Here is a 20,296-nt window from a genome sequence, read left to right as displayed (position 1 = left end):
ATTGAAAATGGTTGCCTTTGAAGAAAGGGAACTGAGAATGGTAGCATAAGCCTGGCATAGTTTTTAAACTTTTTTTTTTTTTAATATTTCAGCGTTAAAAGTAAAAATGAAAAATATTAAATGTGACAATTATGGAAAGCACTTTAGCCCATGCCTTTTACTGTTCAGTGTTGCATAAATGTAAACTATTATTACCCTGCTCTGTACTAAAGCCTTGTAAAGCCAGCGCCACATACTATCTATTCATTTCATCTTTTTTCCCCAATTCCCACCATACATGTGCCATGTTGGCTCTAAGGAAGGAATTACATACATACATGTCAGTATCTTTCCATTTGGTTTGTGTATATTCCTGATTTACTAATCCATTGTTTTATTGATGTGAATGAGAAGGAGCTGTTCACATGTTGCCACTTTCTGAATCATGTTGGTACCTTTCTTCAGGATTTTCAGGAAAATCCTGAATTGTTTTCTTCTCTTTTGCCAATCATTTGCATTTGCAAGATTAAATAAATGGCTTTTGCAAATTGTGTTCAAGCTTACTGTAGTTTCCTAATTAGTCTTATGTACATTTTCTCCCTATGATCAGGGCCGCAAGCTTCTTATCATTGGGACCACTAGCCGCAAAGATGTCCTTCAGGAGATGGAAATGCTTAATGCTTTCAGCACCACCATCCACGTGCCCAACATTGCCACAGGAGAGCAGCTGTTGGAAGCTTTGGAGGTGAAAATGAGTCAATGGATTGCACACTGTTTATAAGAAAGGAATTGAGGCTGAAATAAGTGGTACCACATTATACCTGGTGTTTGGTTTTTATGCTAATCCAGGACATGGGGCCCGAGGATATTACAGGTTGTGTATCCCTTATCCAAAATGCCTGGGACTAGGCCAGGCACGGTGGCTCACGCCTGTAATCCCAGCACTTTGGGAGGCCAGGGCAGGTGGATCACTTGAGGTCAGAAGTTCGAGACCAGCCTGGCCAACATGGTGAAACTCTGTCTCTACTAAAAATACAAAAATAAGCCAGGCATGGTGGCAGGCACCTGTAGTCCCAGCTACTCAGGAGGCTGAAGTAGGAGAATTGCTTCAACCTGGGAGGTGGAGGTTGCAGCGAGCCAAGATTGTGCTACTGCACTCCAGTCTGGGCGAGAGAGCAAGACTCTGTCTAACAACAAAAAATGCCTAGGACCAGAAGTGTTTCAGATTTCAGATTTTTTCAGATTTTGGAATACTGCATTATATTTAGGTTGAGCATCTCTAATCTGGAAATCTGAATTGCTTTAGTGAGCATTTCCTTTGAATGTCATGTTGGCACTCAAAAAGTTTCCGATTTTGGAGCATTTTAGATTTCAGATTTTTGGATTAGGGATACTCAACCTGTACCTCCAGTTGTTTTCAGGAATTAGAGGAGAAAGATGAGTATACATGACAGTGAATTAATTTCCCATTCCTCAATGTAGGCAGCTACAAACTGCCAGGAATTAATTGCTCTGTATCCAGCATGAGTGATGTATATAGATTACTTGGACCAGAAACTTGAATGGGTGGCAGTGTGGCGGTAAGGTAATCACTGTATAGAAAAATTAACCATTCATAATGGCTTTTAGCACATTTCCTTGCATTTAATAAATTGGAACGATGATTAAAGCCTTAGAAGTGTCAAAAACTACAGAAGTAAAAGGAACTTTATTAACAAGTTTAGAAATAGAAATGTTTTCTTAATTTTTTGAAAATGACAAAGTCATTTTTAAAGAACGTTCTTCATTTAACTTTTAATATCAATATTCACAAGTGACTTGGTGAGCTCTATTGGAAAATGTTACCTACTGTTCAGCAGTGGTAGAGTCAGTAAAGCTTCTTAAAGTCCTCAAGGCCCCCAACAAAATAGAAACGTATCTATATGATAAATGTTTCAGTTTACCCATGTAGGCAGGTTTTGTGCAGGAACTGGGTAAGAGAATTAAAGGTAGTTTGCTTTGACACATACAGATTGTTCCTAGAAAAGAATGTTAAAATTTTTAATTTATATTTATTATGGATTGGAGCTATTTTTTTTCCCAGCAAATACAAGTTACATGGAGGTCCATAAGAAAATGGGGTTTAGGATACCAGTTTTCACTTTCATGATTGCACCTAATGGGTTTAGGAAGATCAGACTGGATTTTAAAGTAGAAGACAATTCTATCAACCTGAACAGTTAGGTAGTTCTTATCACTCTTCTTTTAAAGGTAAATAGAATTAACCAATGTTGATGTGTTCACTGTAAAAGTGCTTTGATTATTGTTTATTGTTTTTGTAGCTTTTGGGCAACTTCAAGGATAAGGAACGCACCACAATTTCTCAGCAAGTCAAAGGGAAGAAGGTCTGGATAGGAATCAAGAAGTTACTCATGTTGATCGAGATGTCCCTACAGGTAAGGGACTTCCTTCTCCATATGACTCAGACAGAACAAAGCTTCAGGACACACCAAGAGGGTTCAGTATTTCCTTTGCCAAGGGTTTTAATTAAAGTTTTGATTTTCTTATATTATTTCCAAACTTAATTTGGTAGCCTGCTTCTGAGATTGACCACTTACCAATACTTTTCAACTTCTTAAAATTCAAAAATGGAAGGAAAGATTATAAAGTTAGTTTTAATTTAGGGAGCCACTAGATCTTAGAACTAGAAAAGACTTCAAAGAGCAATTGTTCTGCTGCCCCCTCATTTTGGAGATGAGGATACTGTGTGTGCCACAGGCTGTCAGTGAATTATCCAAGATCACTTCGCCAGGTTATTGATGGAGAAGGGATGGTGTTGCACCTCAAGTCAGTAGGCGACCGCACATATACCAAATGGTGTCTGGGAGACTGTTTTAAGGGACAAGTTAATTAAGTTGTGCAGTCTAGACCTGGGATCTGTATATTTGTCCCTGGCTGGGCTCCTAGAAATTTCATGCAAACTACTGTAGAGTTGAAGCATCCAGAATCATGAAGAAAACTAAGCCCCAGGCTGCTGCCTGCGCAAAGACAGATGAAACTTCTTTGGGACTTTCTCATATCTCCTGGCAACTTACCTTTCCTCTTTTTAGAACTCCACCCTTCCATATTCCCATCCTGTGTCTTCTTGTCCTTATCTGACATACTAGTTAGCTGATAAATATCTCCCTATCAAGCCCTATGAATTCAGAGACCTTGGCTCTTACTGTTGAGTCCAAAGTCCCTGGAACAGAGCTAACACATAGGAGGGTGCTTAGTAAACTTTTATTACTATTATTATTATTATTATTATTATTCTAAGACAGTGTCTCGCTCTGTCTCCCAGGCTGGAATGCAGTGCCATGATCACGGCTTACTGCAGTTTTGACCTCCCAGGCTCAAGCGATCCTCCTATCTCAGCCTCCCAAGCTGGGACTACCAGCATGTGCTACCGTACTCAACTAATTTTTGTATTTTTTGTAGAGACGTGGTTCACTATGTTGCCCATGCTGGTCTTGAACTCCTGAGCTCAAGTGATCTATCTGCCTCAGCCTCCCAGAGTGCTGGGATTACAGGCATGCACCACCATGCCTGGCCCTCAGTAACTTCTTTTTTTTTTTTTCTTTTGAGACAGTCTCATTCTGTTGCCCAGGCTTGAGTGCAGTGGCATGATCTCGGCTCACTGCAACTTCCACCTCCCAGGTTCAAGGGATTCTCCTGCCTCAGCCTCCTGAGTAGCAGGGATTACAGGCGCCCATCCATCACGCCCGGCTAATTTTTTGTATTTTTAGTAGAGATGGGGTTTCACCATGTTGGCCAAGCTGGTCTTGATCTCCTGACCTCAGGTGATCTGCCCACCTCGGCTTCCCAAAGTGCTGGGATCACAGGCGTGAGCCACTGCACCCGGCCAGTAAACTTTTGTTGGATGAATAACTATAAATTCATTCTGGTCCTAGGTGGACAGAGTGATTGTATTCTAGGCATCATGTGTTACTTACTGATGGTCCTGCCATTCTGCTAGTGTGGGCAGTGAGTGGCAGAGGTGAAGTTTCTGTTTCAGTTACATCTGAAATAGGCTCTTGGACCAATAACACATTGGAAACATGAAGTGAATGCTTTTTAATCTTTTCTGGTAAATTTATCTGAAAATAAAATTTTTGTGGCTTTCAGAAATCTAATTTAATCTAAGCTTTCAGATGGACTATTTTTAAGTCAATTAATTTATTTTCCACTATAAGCCATAAATTAAAGTTACAGACTAACCACTTTGTTTAGACTTATTCTTGGTAAAGGTGCAAATACAGGTGTATTGGCTCTTTCCTTGAAAAAAAGATAAATCTGTCAGATTGTCAGCTCTTTTTTTTTTTTTTAAGTTTCAGTTTAATTTTTTTTTTCAATAATTGCATAGAAGAAACTATGTGGATTTTTTTCCCCAACCCTCATCCCTTTCCCTTCCTTTGATGCCTGCAGGTCAGTGATCGAGTTAATGCTTCTTATGCATGTGGGGTAGAGAGTGAGAGTGGGGCACTCAGGCCTAATCTGCAGCGACTGACATTTCATAGGCCTCTGAGTTTGAACCCCTTCATGTCAAATGGATTTCGTGCAGCTGAGTGAATTCTCTTTAGATCTGCCTTAGAGAGGCTGAGCCTAAGTGAAGAGGCATGTAGTTTTGCAGAATATAAGTCATGTTACCTCTCTGTTCACTACACGCGATTCTGTTAAAACTTGCACAGAGCTGAGGATCTGCTCTGACTGGATGTCACCTGAGGGAATAAAGTCATTTATCTAGATTACTTTTTTCCTCCCTTTCTCCTGACTTTTAATTCCATAGCTACAGGCAAGTCAGTAAGTTGTTGCTCACATATATTAAATATATTTAATGGGCAAAGAACTGCAAGTACCAACTACAACTATGCTTCAGCCAGTTCCTTTTTTTTTTTTTTTTTAAGAACTTGACAATTGATTCATATGTAATTCTATTCCCAAAGAGGAAAAATGTTTCTTTTGTTAGCTGTTCACACTTTTTCTTAGTCCTTTGTAGTCTGACCTCTTACCTTTGATACATTTGAAACTTCTGTTCAGTGTTTTTCTGAGATAGAAGAAATCTTAAAAAAAAAAAAAGGAAAAAACTCCGTGGTTGGAGGGGGGTCCGATTGCACATCTACCCACAGCTGCACTGAGCATTTGAAAGTTACTCCTGGAGGGCAGGGAGTTCCCTCTTGGGAAACAGACTCCTGCTCTGAAACATATTTTAAAAGTTACGTGTGTTTCTTACAATAAAAATTCATCTTCAGGAATTAAAGATGTTTTTAATGATTGTTTTCTAGATAACTTCGTATCTCCTGTGGGCCTACGAGAATAAAGTATATTTAGCAAGTTAGTATAAATATGAATAGAAAATGAAAACCAGTCTAGATAGTTAGTAATAACCACCTGAACCAAGCACCTGAAACAAAAGTTGCACCATTTTTTCTTCGACTCATGACAGGAGACCCAGATTCATCTAGAGATTATTTCAGGAATCAGCAGTACTCTTCATTTTTTTAGTTTTAGCACAACTTTGTTACTACAAAGAAGAAACTATATGACGGATGCTGAAGCTAAGAAAAGCTATATTGTTGATTATGTAGAATTAAGCTATTTTTTAGTTGTTGAATTAACCTCAACTTGGTATCTTCTACTTTGCTGCGACTTTAGTAGACTTTTATACCTTCAACAGATGAATTGGGTGTCATTTGAACCCTGATGAATGGCCCTGTCCAGTCTCACAGCGATGCTTCACAGGTACCAGCACAGGGCACGCCTGGCCCAAGTGCCTATGATGGCCAGTGGGCTTGGGTCTTTTGGAACCCAGTGTACATGGTTCTGGAAAACCCCATTCACTTCCTCCAAATGATGTGATCTGCTTTGTGTGAGAATGCTGGTCAAGGAGCAGGTAATTCAGTGACCTAGCGGAGCATTGATGAAGTGTGAAACCGAACATTGCCTTGGCATGAAGCAAGTGCAGAGTTGTTATAAGGTACCATTAACCCATCTTCATTTCTTCTGATGTATTTAGATGGATCCTGAATACCGTGTGAGAAAATTCTTAGCCCTCTTAAGAGAAGAAGGAGCGTAAGTACACACAACATTTAATGACCATCAACCAAACTTACCACCCTGTTAAATCCCTGTGCCTATTCTAAGAGTTGCTTTCCTAGATAAGTTTGTTTCCATTTATTTGAATTCTTCGCTGTGTTGTAGGTCCGAGAGACCAAGCAAGGAAGTTGGTTGTACTGTTGGTTTGCTCTCCCTGTCCTGCTTCGCAAAACTTCCTTGTCACAATGCAGGAAAAACTTAATGGTACATATTTATCGGAACCTGCTTTTACATGCATGGAGATGTGACCATTTTCTTTTGTGAAGTGCTCATCTAATAGCAAATGCATAGTGGGAAATGTAGGATAACCATTAAGAAGCTTTTAGTGACTTTTTTTTTTTTTAATAGTTTTTTACAGACCCTCATCTGGTTTTTTGTGTTTTGGTATTTCTTTTGCAGTAGCCCCCTTGATTTTGATTGAAAATGAACTATTTGAAACCCACAGTGACCAAGGGAAGTGACCAAGGTGAAGACGGCCTGGGATCTTCACTGTCTTACTCAAGATACCGGACTAAGTGGAACGTTCTCTACCTTCAACACGTGCTCACTCTGCATGATTAGTGCAATAAAACCCCCTTCCTTATGCGTACTGAGATAGCTTAGTGTCTTGTGGAAGGTGTAAATTTGGTTTAGAATGCTGCGCTTACCTTCCCATGCAGGCTAAAGTGATTCCTTCTTGCTCAGTCCCTCTGTGTGGGAACCATCCAGTACTTGTGGACACTACACGTTTCAGGCTCTCTACTAGCACATCACCCCTGAAAACTCTCAGTCAGTGTAATGAATGTTGCATGACAACAATTAGCCAATTAGAAGGCAGACTTTCTACATCCAAACCTGGCTTAGTAAATCGAGGCGTGGGCCAGAGATCCTCTGACAGCTGTCCTGAGCTAACACTAAAGGTCACTGGGTATTTGGTTAAAGGTCTCCCACAAGACTGGTTATTCTCTTTGCCTGAAGAAACAAGGCATTGAATGTCTAAAATGCTGTTCTCAATCATTGTCAGAGATGTTTTCAAGTTGCAGTCAGAAGATCTTTCTTAATAGAAAGTCAGATGACTACCGTGTTGGTTGTGACTTCCCCTTAGTATAACTAATTTGCTCTGTGGTAAGAGATACGCTAATTATTACCACTTAGTAGATGTTGTTAAAAACATGTGAAAGATAGGTATGGAAAAAGCATACACCCCCAAACAGAAAGGAGTTATTAAAGTAATTTACAAACCTCTCGGCACTAATTAGTGTCCAACTCCAAGTGGGTCAATTCCTTAGTATAATATTAAGGCTTATTAGTATCACTGCTTTTTCCTTAGCTTAATGACTTACTTAGAATTTATCCTTTATTTTAATTCATCTGTACTATCTAGTGTCTAAATAAAACACTATTCTCCAGAAAAATCGTTTTCTAGCCCTCTCCCTCAGTGCTTTATTGTCCATTCCAATACATTGAACACATTTCCTTTACCCTCCACACACTTCTTCCAAAAGGAAGCACCCATTGAGTCCTTTTGAGGGCAATCTGTCTTATAACTGACTGACTTAGCAGGAATTTAATTAGGTCATATTTGGTGATGAGACTTATGGAGCGTGCCTCTCTCTCCCCATTGCTGCTTAAAATGCAAGGACAAGCAATTAGAAGCCATCCTAAGGTGCTTACACCACACGCCACCCATGAGGCTTGTGGCCACAGTGGCACTTGGGTGTGGCTCTTCTGTCATTTGTCCCCATGTGAGAAAGCAAATCATCTCCAAATCTTGCTATTTGTATACTTTTCTTGGAGACTTGTATGTTATATCTTCTTTGTTTTGGGTTTTCTTCCCTAGCTTATTTTGTGGCTTTTAAAGAAGTAGATTGTATTGTGAGCTCCTGTGATTCCTGGTGGCCAGTATCCTGGATTCCTCTAAGAGCTTGCCTCTTGCCTCCTCATGAAAGCAGCACACATTGTGTTAACTTATGTCTCTTGTTAAATGAGCTTAATGTCTTTGTGTTTTGTCCAAAACTATATTGAAAAATATAAATATTGTTTAATGCAAATGAAGGAATGCAATAAAGAGTAAATATACTTGAAAATGTTCTGTAGACCAGTGTTTTCATATAGAACCGCATGGACAGCTGACAGGAATGGAGGAAGAAGGAGGGGGCTCAGGAAAGAAACCTCTCCTTGTTTTGTTACAAGTAGCATAATATGAGGGATGATTTTTATGTTAAAAATCTCTTAATTATTTAGAAAGTATAGTTATTTAAAAACAGATCATTACAGTATCAGAAAAAGTTAATATATGACAATCTTTATACTTTATACTTATTTTAACTTACTAAAAAAAAATGCGGGAGGCTGAGGCAGGAGAATGGCGTAAACCCAGGAGGCCGAGCTTGCAGTGAGCCAAGGTGGCGCCACTGCACTCCAGGCTGGGTGACAGAGCGAGACTCCGTCTCAAAAAAAAAAAAAAAAATGCCTGGCACGGTGCCTCATACCTGTAATCCAAGAACTTTGGGAGGCTGAGGCGGGCGGATCACTTGAGGTCGGGAGTTCAAGACCAGCCTGGCCAACATGGTGAAACCCCATCTCTACTAAAAATGCAAAAAATAGTCGGGTGTGGTGGCACATGCCTGTAATCCCAGCTACTCAGGAGGCTGAGGCAGGAGAATCACTTGAACCTGGAGGCAGAACCAGAGTAGCTGGGATTACAGGCATGTGCCACCACACTCGGCTGTTTTTTGCATTTTTAGTAGAGACGGGTTTTCACCATGTTGGCCAGACTGGTCTTGAACTCCCGACCTCAAGTGATCCGCCCGCCTCAGCCTCCCAAAGTTCTTGGATTACAGGTATGAGGCACCGTGCCAGGCATTTTTTTTTTTTTTTAGTAAGATAAAATAAGTATAAAGCATAAAGATGGTTATATATTAACTTTTTCTGATACTGTAGGTTGCAGTGAGCCGAGATCACGCCACTTGCACTCAGCCTGGGCAACAGAGCAATACTTTGTCTCAGAAAAAAGAAAAAACTCAGGTACCTAAGCCACAAACAAGGTTAGTAATAAGAGTTGTCGCTCAATTAGAACTACTCCTTTCTGTGAAATGTACAAACCAAGGAACTTAAAGGCTCTCAGTAAGATTGCTTCACATGGTTCATTTTTGTATCCTCCATAGTTTTTTACATTTTTCTGAGCTATCAGATCTCTTAGGCTCCTAAACCTTGATCCTTAGCATTGGCTCAGGTTAGGACAGGAGGCAGCTCAGAAAATCCACAAGGCCCTGTGGGGAAGAGGCCAGCTTCAAGAACTTCCACAACGGGAGTTCCTGGGAGGAGGACCCTGAGGCCGACCTGGTCCCTGCATAGCCTTGAGAAGGCGGGTTCTTGAAGCTGCCCAAATATTCTTCAAAGCCAATGCTGTACAGCAGAGCGTATGAAATTACAGAATGGCCTGTGAAGAAGCAAAGGAGACTCCAGCTAGCTGCTGCCTTAGGTTTCTTCATCTATGGGCGAATTGTTAACTGGCTATTTTTTTGTCAGAAGATGTTTTTGAGATCAAAACCTCAAAAGAGGAGGTTATTTTATCCTTTCTAAATTTGTACATCTTCACTGGGACATTTTTTTTTTCATGTCACACAGAAAAATTGCATAATTGTGGTTAAAGTAGGAAATGTGTTTTTACTTTAAGGCTGTCTTTTTATATCCTAAAAATTGCAGCCTCCCCTTTAAAAGTTTCAGCAACAAGTCATAAAATCATGGAGTAGAGTGAAGTGTGTACAATAATCAAATCCTGATCAACGGACTTGTTGAAACAGTGAGTCAGCTGTAAACAACCACCCCAGCCCAAACACAGAAGGTGAAAGCAGGATTTCATTTTCCTTGCCTGACAACTTGGTCCATAGCCTCTTTAAAGAAGTGACTGGGGGCAGCCGGGCGCGGTGTCTCACACCTGTAATCCCAGCGCTTTGGGAGGCCGAGGCAGGCAGATGACCTGAGGTCAGGAGTTCAATGCCAGCCTGACCAACATGGTGAAACTCCATCTCTATTAAAAATACACAATTAGCCAGGCGTGGTGGCTCATGCCTGTAATCTCAGCTACTTGGGAGGCTGAGGCAGGAGAATTGCTTGAACCTGGGAGGTAGAGGTTGCAGTGAGCCAAGCTCACACCACTGCACTCCAGCCTGGGCAACAAGAGCAAAACTGTCTAAGTGACTGGGGAAGGGTGTGTATGAGAGTTCAAGAAAGCATGTAAATTGCAGAATTTATTACAAAACGATCTGGAGTTTCTCATCAGCTGGCAAGCCGTACTGAGACTGGGTCCTGGAGATGAGCCCACAAGGGTGTGTGCTGGACGGGCACCATGGCATTAAGATGCAGCAGATAGCGCCTGTGATGGGCAAGCATCCCAAGTGGGTGAAGACAAAATATCCAAGGAAGGATCATGTTTGAAATTTTCCCAGCATATACTCCACACAACTTCTGTCTTACTATTTTGGGAGTAATAGTGGCAGTGTAGCAGCAATGCTTAGCTGCACTGACTTCACTTGAGTGTGCAGACCAGCCACACACACGAGAACATGTCCCTACGTCCAGAGCCACCACAGGAGACAGCATTAGATAACACCGAGAATCATCTCGCCATCATGTTTCCTTGCTTCTCTGCTTTTTCCCTACCTTCTTTCCTTCGACCTTTCTTTGTACTTCATTCCCTCATCCTTGAACTGTCTCACATGCTTTCCTTCTCTTCTTTCTTCATAAAGTAATATTGCTTTGAAAGATATCTTCTCATTATGTTGTCTCTCTCAGATTTTTAAACAACGTCCTCTTGTGTTTAGATGTTTATAAGTATTTATACGTAGGGGAAAACTACAGGTTCAAGCACAGCTATAAACTGTATTCTCCTTAACCATCAAATAAGATTGGGCGGGGCGTGGTGGCTCACCCAGTAATCCCAACACTTTGGGAGGCTGAGGTGGGAGGACCCCCTGAACCCAGGAGTTTGAGACTAGTGGGCAACACAGCAAGAACCCATCTCTACGAAAGATTTGAATTACCGTGGTGGAGTGCGCCTGAGTCCTAGTTACTTGGGAGGCCGAGGAGGATCATTTGAGCCCAGGGGTCAAGGCTGTTAAGCCATGATCATGCCACTGTACTCCTGAGTGACATAGACACTTGTCTCTTAAAAATGAAAAACTATGGCCAGGCGCGGTGGCTCAAGCCTGTAATCCCAGCACTTTGGGAGGCCAAGACAGGCGGATCATGAGGTCAGGAGATCGAGACCATCCTGGCTAACACGGTGAAACCCCGTCTCTACTAAAAAATACAAAAAAACTAGCCAGGCGAGGTGGCGGGCGCCTGTAGTCCCAGCTACTCGGGAGGCTGAGGCAGGACAATGGCGTAAACCCGGGAGGCAGAGCTTGCAGTGAGCTGAGATCGCGCCACTGCACTCCAGCCTGGGCGGCAGAGTGAGACTCCGTCTCAAAAATTAAAAAAAAAATAAAAATAAAAATAAAAACTATGATTAATTATAGGATTACAAATGGTCTTCATTAGTATGAATACGGGCCATTTAAATATTTGGCAATCTTCATTGATTGAAAAAGGACTGGCCAGACGGGGTGGCTCATGCCTGTAATCCCAACAGTTTGAGAGGCCGAGGTGGGAGGATCACTTGAGGCTAGGAGTTCAAGACCAGCCTGAGCAACATAGCAAGACCTCGTCTCTAAAAAAAAAATTTAAAAATTAGCTGGGCATGGTGACACATGGCCTATGGTCCCAGCTACATGGGAGCCTGAGGTAGGAGGTCACTTGAGCCCAGGAGGTTGAGGCTGCAGTGAGCCATGATCACACCACTGCACTCCAGTCCGGGCAACAGAGCAAGATCCTATCTCAAAAAAAAAAAAAAAAAAGGAAAAAGTACCCAGAATGCTGGGATAGATAAGTTCAGGTTGAGCATCCCTAATCTAAAAATCCAAAATCTGAAGTGCTGTAAAATCTAAAACTTTGCAGCACCGACAGGATGCCACAAGTGAAAAATTCCACACCTGACCTTATGTGACAGGTAGCAATCAAAATTCAAAATGCAGTCAAAACTGATTCATGCACAACATTATTAAAAATATTTTATAAAATTACCTTCAGGCTATGTGTGTAAGGTGCATATGAAACAAACGAATTTCATGTTTAGACTTGGGTCCCATCCTCAAGATATCTCATTGTATATATGCAAATCTTCCAAAGTCTGAAACATTTCTGGTCCCAAGCATTTCAGAAAAGGTGTAGTCAACCTTCATTAGCTTTATGCAAAAGTAAAATAAAAAGTCAAAATGAAATAAAAATGACCAGACTGTAAGATGTAGAGGGGATCTGTATCCTGTACGTGTCCAATTCGTTGTACAGCTGAAGCGTAACAGTTTTTGTGGTTTCAGCTTTTCAGGGGCTAAAGACACATCATGGGCAAAACAAGAGTGCATGAACAGAGTGCATGGTGGCTATTCCTAACCTCAGGTTAGAGGTCTGAATGCAGCACAGAGCAGCCCGCCTCCACCACAGGTGGCTCATGGCTTGATTTTCCTGGTGGTTTTTTTTTTTTTTTTTTTGAGATGGAGTCTCGCCTTGTTGCCCAGGCTGGAGTAGAGTGGTGCGATCTCAGCTCATTGCAACCTCCGCCTCCCAGGTTCAAGTGATTCTCCTGCTTCAGCCTCCCGAGTAGCTGGGATATAGGCATGGACCACCACGCCCAGCTGCTAATCTTTGTATTTTTAATAAAAACGGGCTTTCACCATGTTGGCCAGGCTGGTCTCCAACTCCTGACCTCAAGTGATCCCCCCCCCCAACCTCGGCCTCCCAAAGTGCTGGGATTACAGGCATGAGCCACCCCACCCAGCCTGTTCTCATTATTTCTCTTTGTAGTGAGGTAAGATTTGTTCCTAATTGAGGTAGATCGGGAGAAAGAGAAAGAAAAAATATTTCTGTCATTCTCTGAAATAATGTGCCAAATAAACCAAAGGTGACATTTTATGGGTAGGTCTGAAAACTAAAGGAGTGTCTGTTGTCATAAAACCAACTTGTGGTATCTCATTGTTGAGAAGGCATAACCCGTGAGCTTCCACTGGGTCCTGTGAAGCGGCGGTCTGAGAGGGTGCCCGTCCCCAGAGCATGCCCACTGGCAGGCCCTTTCTACCTAAACCCAAACCAACTTCAAATGACACTTGCTCCAGACAGCCCACAGCCCAGGGCACACCCTTTCTTCTTATCGACCAACCTACCTCTTCTACGGCTTAGCTCTCACAGTGGAGCTAGCAGGGGACAGACCATTTTCAGTCAAGTTTCATTTTCAATAGAGAAAATCCTATTTTCCCATTAAATGGAGTTGAAAACATGGTGAGGAGGGGATTAAGGCAGTGGCCACCCCTGCGGTCTGCTGGCCTTGGGCCACATCTTTTAGGAGTGCCTGTGACATTAATTTGTACATGGAAAATACTTGAGTCTGTGAAATGAATTAGTACCCACACTGTTGTTTTCTAAAACTGGAAATTCATTGTTAGTTAACTTAGAACAAAAGAAGCCTTTAAGAATGTCCTATGGTATATCAGACCCACTGTCCAGGACATGTCTGACGATCTTGCTTAGAGAAAAGAGGAAATGACCTTCACTTGGTCATTTAATTAGCTGAGGCCACTATGTTCAGAATCTCATATCCTTGACCTCCTGAGCATTAATCTGGAAACTCCACACAGTGTACAATGTATCCATTTTAGGTTTGTTTACCTTCTCTTTAATGACTTAACAGAAAAAAACTGCATGATGAAATATATTTTCTCCAAATATATATATATTTATATAATATATAATCTTAGTTAACTCAAAGGTATATACATTGTATAATAAATAATATTTATAAAAAGAGACTTTTTGAATATAAAATCAAAAAGATCAACAACTTCTACAACTTTTTACAAAACTTTGGATACAGCAGGTTGGTAGGAAATTTCGGTTGGATACTATTACCTGACTACGGCGAGAATCATTACAATGCACTCATGTACTATTATTAAATAATTACTTGTCAGCTACTTGAATACGCCCCAGAAACATGACTTTATCACTTTTAATATAGAATACATAGATATGAAAAGATTGTTTTGAAAATTCGTATCCATTCTGCTGAAGTATTCTCACATAAAGCAAGCATTATCCAGTTGACATGATTTAAAACTTTTCAGTCTAAGGTGAGATGGGGAGGGGCATTTCAGACTCGGCGGAGGGGGGAGATGTGTATCTTTAGCAGGGCTTGTGGCCAGCAGATTTAGGAGTGAAGGCGGGCTCCTGGACGGCCGCCTTGGCAAGCCCGCCTGCACCAGCTGGGAGATCGCTGACCCGGTATTTTAGGTCAGGCTCAGGTAGACCCCAGAGGGAAGGGGGAGAAAGAAAAACCTTTGTTCTGCTCATTCCCCTGCTGCATCTGTTCTTTCTGATTCTCCCTAAGACAGTTGTTGAACTGATTTGTACTGTGAAATCCATGTGCCTCCCTTTTGCTAGCTTTCTCTAGGACCCTCGGCTGGACCAGTATGCCTCAGGGAGAACTCAGCCGTGAAATGCTTCACCAGAGGGAGTACGTGACTGCTGGTTCCCCTTTGAACTTCTAATCCAGATCCTTGGGAACTGCATGGGTGGAAGCTATCTCAGCATGCAGGTGAGGGAGGAGGAGCTGGGGGAAAGAACTCTGTCCGTGTTTACTCACATTGGCCCCAGAGAGGAAAGCACACAGTAAGATGGGTCCGTACTGGAGAGGAAGCAAAGGGATGCTTTTCATCCTTCCCATCTGCTAGTCACGAAGTTGGAATTTCAGGAATCGATTGCTACTCCCTCATGGATTCTTTGTCTAACTTACACTAAGGTGACCTGGAGTCCAGCTGCTCTACCTGGCGTATCTGTACACAGAATCTGCAGGTGAGCATGGCTGGGAAGGACTGAATGGCCCCTTCCGAAGATACTGCTTCTTTATTTAGGAAGCCATATGAGCTGGAGAAGACTTGCCCCCTTACATAACCTATTTACAATGTCCACTACCACAAAAAAAAAAAAAAAAAAAAAAAAACTGCATTGACGGTGGAAACTGCAGAATGGTAGAAAAAGATTTTGAGATCTGACTGCCTCTCGTGCAGAACAGGGTTATAGAGAAAATGAGACAGAAGAACACACAGCTGCTCTTCAAATGGCTGACCAGGCCACCCTGAGCTGCCAGTTCTTCCAAACTCCAAATCCTACTCTAATAACTGACGTGGACCTCCCTACCACTTCATCCTAGCTAAACCTATGGCTTTTATCAGAATGAGAAATTAGCTCAAATTTGAATGGGAGTAGACCAAGAAAAGGAGACTGCAGGGGTGCACCCTACTTCCTGACTCCCACCTCACAGGCGTCTTGGAATGTCACCAGAAGCAGCAGTTTGGAAACAGAACCTTGCCCATGCTGATATCTTGACTGCCAGGCCGAGAGCTCACATTAGCCCAGCCTGTTCTGTTGGAGTCGAATTTTTTTTTCATTTTTATTTTCTTTAACATGTGCAAAGATAAGCCTCAGGTCTGTTCCTATCAGACCCTAGAGAACTAAAAAGAAAGCCCCCTTCTTTAAAAACCACACACCATCCAGAGTAGGGTGGGAAATGTAAGATGAGAGAGAGGGAGAGCCTCCCCGTCCACAGGCGAGTTGGGTCTGGGTCATTTACCACGCGTGCGGCTGGTGACAGTTCCTTGCTGTCTGACGCTGAGGGCTGCGCCCGGCTCTAGGTCCTGCTTCCCATGAGACTTCGCTGAATCTGCCCAGCCACACACTTCACCCCTTCCCAGCGCCCTTGGGGAAAATAAAGAGGAAGAATTAGAAACATAATTCTGTTCCCAGAGACCACCCATTGGGGTTCAAAGATCAAAGGCTGCTGATGAAGCTGAACATGTCCCTGGTGCTCAGAGGCGATGAGGACTTGGGTGGCTTCTCCAAGCTGTCCTCTGTGCTTTGGGCCTACTGTTGAGGGAGGTTGTATGATTCACAGGAGAAGCAGGGCTTTTGAGTTCACAGAATGGGATCGAAATTCTACCTCCCCCACCTCTAGCTGAGGGCCTTGGACAACAGGAAGCCCAGGAGCAGGTCACTCAGGACGGGAGAAACAGTGCCCGGCCGAGGGCCCAGTCCCCAACTCCGAGTCAGCTGCTGTGCTGGGCTCCCGCCAGGCATGCACTGTGTTTTTGTACCGCACCAAATAGCTTGATAATGAGCTGTCCAAATGGGAGAAAGCCTACTTAATTACGAACAATTCCTTCCCATTGGAGCAGCAGTGTGCTCATTTTATTCATTTGCATAGTCATATCTCACAAAGGGTTTGAAGCATTCCCAGTCAACACCCAGCTCCTCTGGGGGCTGACGAGGCCAAGGTAAGACTACTTTACAGAGGCAGAAACAGGCTCAGCCAGATTGAAGGGACACATCCAAGGTCTCTCAGCAAGGCAGTAACAGATCCAGGACTGGGCGCAGCCAGGCCACTTGACTCTTGCCGGAACCTTTCCAGCTCACTATGCTCACAACAGCAGAGTGACGAGGAATAAATCTGGCACTTGTAAGGCACCAAATCAATGGTTAGCCAGAGACACTGGGTAAAAGCTACAAAAAGCTACAGAAAAGGTGTTTTCCCCACAAAGGAAGGACACAAGCCATTTGACAGGGGCTCTCTCCTTGCCGTGTGGAGGGGCCGGGGCCTGGTCTGGGACTCGCTTCTCTCTCCTGCCTGCACTGCCAAGACTGTCGGGGAAGCCAAGAGAACAACTCAAGACTCTGTTCCCTGCCATTCCTGCCAGTGCATCCCGCAGGCTCCCGTCTTGCCTACAGCGTCGGCAGGGAGTAGCAGAGTCTCGGCCGGCCTGGGCCCATTGCTCTAGAGCAGGCAGCTCGCCTGCAGAGGTGGCTCTGGGAGGTCAGCTCTACTTGGCCCGGAGGCCTCTGTGGTTATCCTCCGAGCACCTGGGCCCCAGGCCAGGCCCTTCATATGCCAGGTCTCCAGTCCACAGGACAACCCTACACAGAATACAGTTCTCATCCCCAGTTCACAAATGAAGAAGCCAGTGTTCAGTGAGGTGGAAGAGCTGGCCTGGGAGTGTTCCTCAGAAGGGCACCATGTCAGAAGAGTGTCCTCCACTGGTCACAGAGTGAGGCCTCCAGAGCTTCCACAGAGAAGGCATTCAGGGTAGGAACCACTTGGACCACAGCATCTTGAAACCATAGCTATGTAGCATTTTACATAAGATTGAGGGGAAAAAAACCATTCATTGTCCATTTCAGAAATGAGAAGAAAGAGGGCTGATGAAGAGTACTGATTCTGGCTGGGCGCGGTGGCTCAAGCCTGTAATCCCAGCACTTTGGGCGGCCAAGACGGGTGGATCACGTGAGGTCAGGAGTTCAAGACCAGCCTGGCCAGCATGGCGAAACCCGTCTCTACTAAAAATACAAAAATTAGCCAATCATGGTGGCGGGCGCCTATAATAATCCCAGCTACTTGGGAGGCTGAGGCAGGAGAATCGCTTGAACCCAGGCGGCGGAGGTCACAGTGAGCCGAGATCGCACACTTCACTCCAGCCTGGGTGACAAAGCGAGACTCAGTCTCAAAAAAAAAAAAAAAATTTCTGCTGGGCTGCCGTTGTCACCACCACTGAACTGAGGAGGAAACTGGCACTGGCACTCGCAGGCCAGACAGCTGAGCAGACGAGGGGAGCCACTGGGCTCACCTTCGTCCTCTCCCACTCCCCACGCTGCTTTCGTTCAGACACCAAGAAAGGCAGTGCCACCTGCGGCCTTTCCGAACTGCCCCCACCAGGACAGAACTTGAGCTGCACCGAGGGGCTTCCTAGAGGGGCTGAGTGAGTCGCCCCTCAGCCAGAGCTCTTCTCCATGATGTCAGGTACCTCCCATATCTCAAGAGAGGCCCGTCCACTTCCCTCCCCTACTCCCTATGGCACAGACATGTGCCAGTAGCTCAGAGGCGCCCTGCGGAACTGCATCACCGAGGGGGGACTCTACCTTTTCACAGACTGCTGTCCCCCAGCACCACCCCAGCCAACAATGACCCAGCAGGGAAGTGCTTCCCAATTAACTAAGCCCTGTCCCCAGGGTCCTTTCATTTGTCCCTCACAGCACCTCTGGGGAGCACGACAGATGAGGAACCAGGTCTATGAAGAATTTCTTGCTTGGGTCACACGGTTGCCAAGTGGCAGGAGCTGGAGCAGGGCAGGGCCTAATTCCAACACCCCTACTCATGCCTCGACATAGTAGGCTCCTTCTCAGGGAAGAGAAAAGGAGGAAAGGGCACCCCAGCCTTAAAAACCTTCCACCCCTGGGGTCCAGGACCAATCCTCATCCATGCTGACCTATCCCGGGGTGCTGTGAAACCCAGGGCCACTGCATAGCGCCTCCCAGGCGGGCCAGTGCATAGCGCCTCCCAGGCAGGCCACCTCTGGGAAGCTTGGGAACAAAATCCACCAGCCTTTGATCCTTTGATTACTCATCCCAGCCACTCTGAACTTGAATCCCTCCTGCTCCCCATCATCATCCATAAACTCGGTGAGAGTGCTCCCCACTCCACCCAAGCTTCAGATCTGTCAGGATATGGGTTTATATGCCGCTTCCCCCCACCCACCTCCCTGAGGTCGGTAAGATTGATGCTTGTGTAAGAACTTGCCCTCTAAGTTCAAGGTGGACAGACACTGACTCTGCCTCAGGGGTAGAGGAGACATTTCGGCTCTCCGCTTGAGGTATTTAAACTGCCCCCACCCCCCAACACCATCACCACTTTATAGTAAGAAAGCTGAGGCCCAGAAAAGTGAAAGAACAGGAAGTTACTGACAAAGTTAGGACCAGACGTCAGGTCTCCCAGCTTCCAACCCCACAGCTCCACAGAATGCTCAAGAATGACAGCTAGTGGCTATGCAAAAATTTGATCTGGCTCATAACTTACTAACTTGTGTCAAAATGTTAATCAATTGCTGGTAGCTAATGTGCACACACTGGATTTTGTTTTTTTGTTGTTGTTGTTTTGTTTTTTTGTTTTTTGAGATGGAGTCTCACTCTGTCGCCCAGGCTAGAGTCCAGTGGTGCAATCTCAGTTCATTGCAACCTCTGTCGCCCAGGTTCAAGCACTCCTCCTGCCTCAGCCTCCCGAGTAGCTGGGATTACAGGCACCTGCCACGACACCCGGCTAATTTTTGTATTTTTAGTAGAGACAGGGTTTCATCATATTGGCCAGGCTGGTCTCAAACTCCTGACCTCAGGTGATCCATCCACCTCAGCCTCCCAAAGTGCTGGGATTACAGGCGTGAGTCACTGCACCCAGCCAACACTGGGTTTTTATCTGTGCTTTGTGCAATCCACCAAGTCTCTGCCCAAGGACCATTCTCATGGAAGCTTGAAAAAATCCTGGCTTCCTATTTTGACTGTGGGAACTTGTGTGTCTTGGATAGCTCAGAAACAGAAGGGGGTCGTCAAGAAGAAGAGATGGGCAAACAACCCCATTCCCTGCGCCCAGGCTCCCAGCCTCCCCCACCTTCCCAGAGCCCTACCTGGTGCCCTACTTGCAGGTGTGCACATCGTAGATGCGAATACACTCCTGGCAGCTGACGTAGCAGCACCAGTGGAAGATGCAGTGGCATTTTTCCTTCCGCTTCTCCGTCCTCGTGTTGTGGCCACGGCCACAGCAGAGCAGATCGCAGCCATCAATGCCATGGGAGGTGACATTGCAAGTCCGGTCCCTTGTGCCAAAAGAACCCGTCTCTGGGTTGGGCTCACAAAAGTTGGGTGAGTTCTCGTAGTAGACCAGGTCCCTCTCAGTGGGCGGCTTGAAGAGCGAGTACTTGGCCCGGAGGGTCTCCACCCAGCCTCGGGACTCACGGTGCTTCTCTACTACCATCTCCGAGGCGCTGTCATACTTGTCCTTGAGGAAGTCGCCAATGGCACGGAAGTCAGGCTGCGCCCACCAGCAGGTCTTCACCTCACAGCTGCCCGACAGCCCGTGACACTTGCATTTGAGGTGCATGTGGTCCAGGATAGTCTGGGGGAGAGGAGTGGCAGCTGGCCCCCAGACTGACCTCATGAGGGGGCACATCCGGGCCTTCCCTCTCTGCCCCTGCCCACCCCCTTCCCTCCAGCCTTCTCTACTCCTCTGTGCCAGGAAGAGAACTGATGGGGACTGAGG

The 20,296-nt window shown here is 44.7% G+C and overlaps 2 protein-coding genes across 3 annotated transcripts in view; one reads left to right on the top strand and one right to left on the bottom strand.

The window, feature by feature from the left end:
• LOC105468280 (N-ethylmaleimide sensitive factor, vesicle fusing ATPase) overlaps positions 1–8,159 on the top strand; it is a 162,406-nt gene extending 154,247 nt beyond the window's left edge. Inside the window, exons 18-22 of one of the 2 annotated variants that reach the window (XM_071083331.1) lie at positions 590–724; positions 2,301–2,414; positions 6,014–6,069; positions 6,199–6,297; positions 6,493–8,159. In XM_071083331.1, the coding sequence (XP_070939432.1) occupies positions 590–724; positions 2,301–2,414; positions 6,014–6,069; positions 6,199–6,295 (402 nt within the window). In that variant the 3' untranslated portion in view covers positions 6,296–6,297; positions 6,493–8,159. The remainder of the gene's footprint in view (positions 1–589; positions 725–2,300; positions 2,415–6,013; positions 6,070–6,198; positions 6,298–6,492) is intronic. The other variant, XM_071083332.1, reaches the window with a different exon arrangement.
• A 5,657-nt stretch (positions 8,160–13,816) lies between these two features.
• LOC105468256 (Wnt family member 3) overlaps positions 13,817–20,296 on the bottom strand; it is a 54,541-nt gene continuing 48,061 nt past the window's right edge. Inside the window, exons 4-5 of the mRNA XM_011718359.2 lie at positions 19,665–20,152; positions 13,817–15,918 (exon numbers count right to left, since the gene is read on the bottom strand). Coding sequence (XP_011716661.1) covers positions 19,673–20,152 — 480 coding nt within the window. The 3' untranslated portion in view covers positions 13,817–15,918; positions 19,665–19,672. The remainder of the gene's footprint in view (positions 15,919–19,664; positions 20,153–20,296) is intronic.

This window comes from Macaca nemestrina, chromosome 17, assembly GCF_043159975.1.
Source record: "Macaca nemestrina isolate mMacNem1 chromosome 17, mMacNem.hap1, whole genome shotgun sequence".
NCBI lineage: Eukaryota > Metazoa > Chordata > Mammalia > Primates > Cercopithecidae > Macaca > Macaca nemestrina.
Note: the sequence above shows the minus strand (reverse complement) of the source record. Positions and strands in the feature narration are given on the sequence as shown.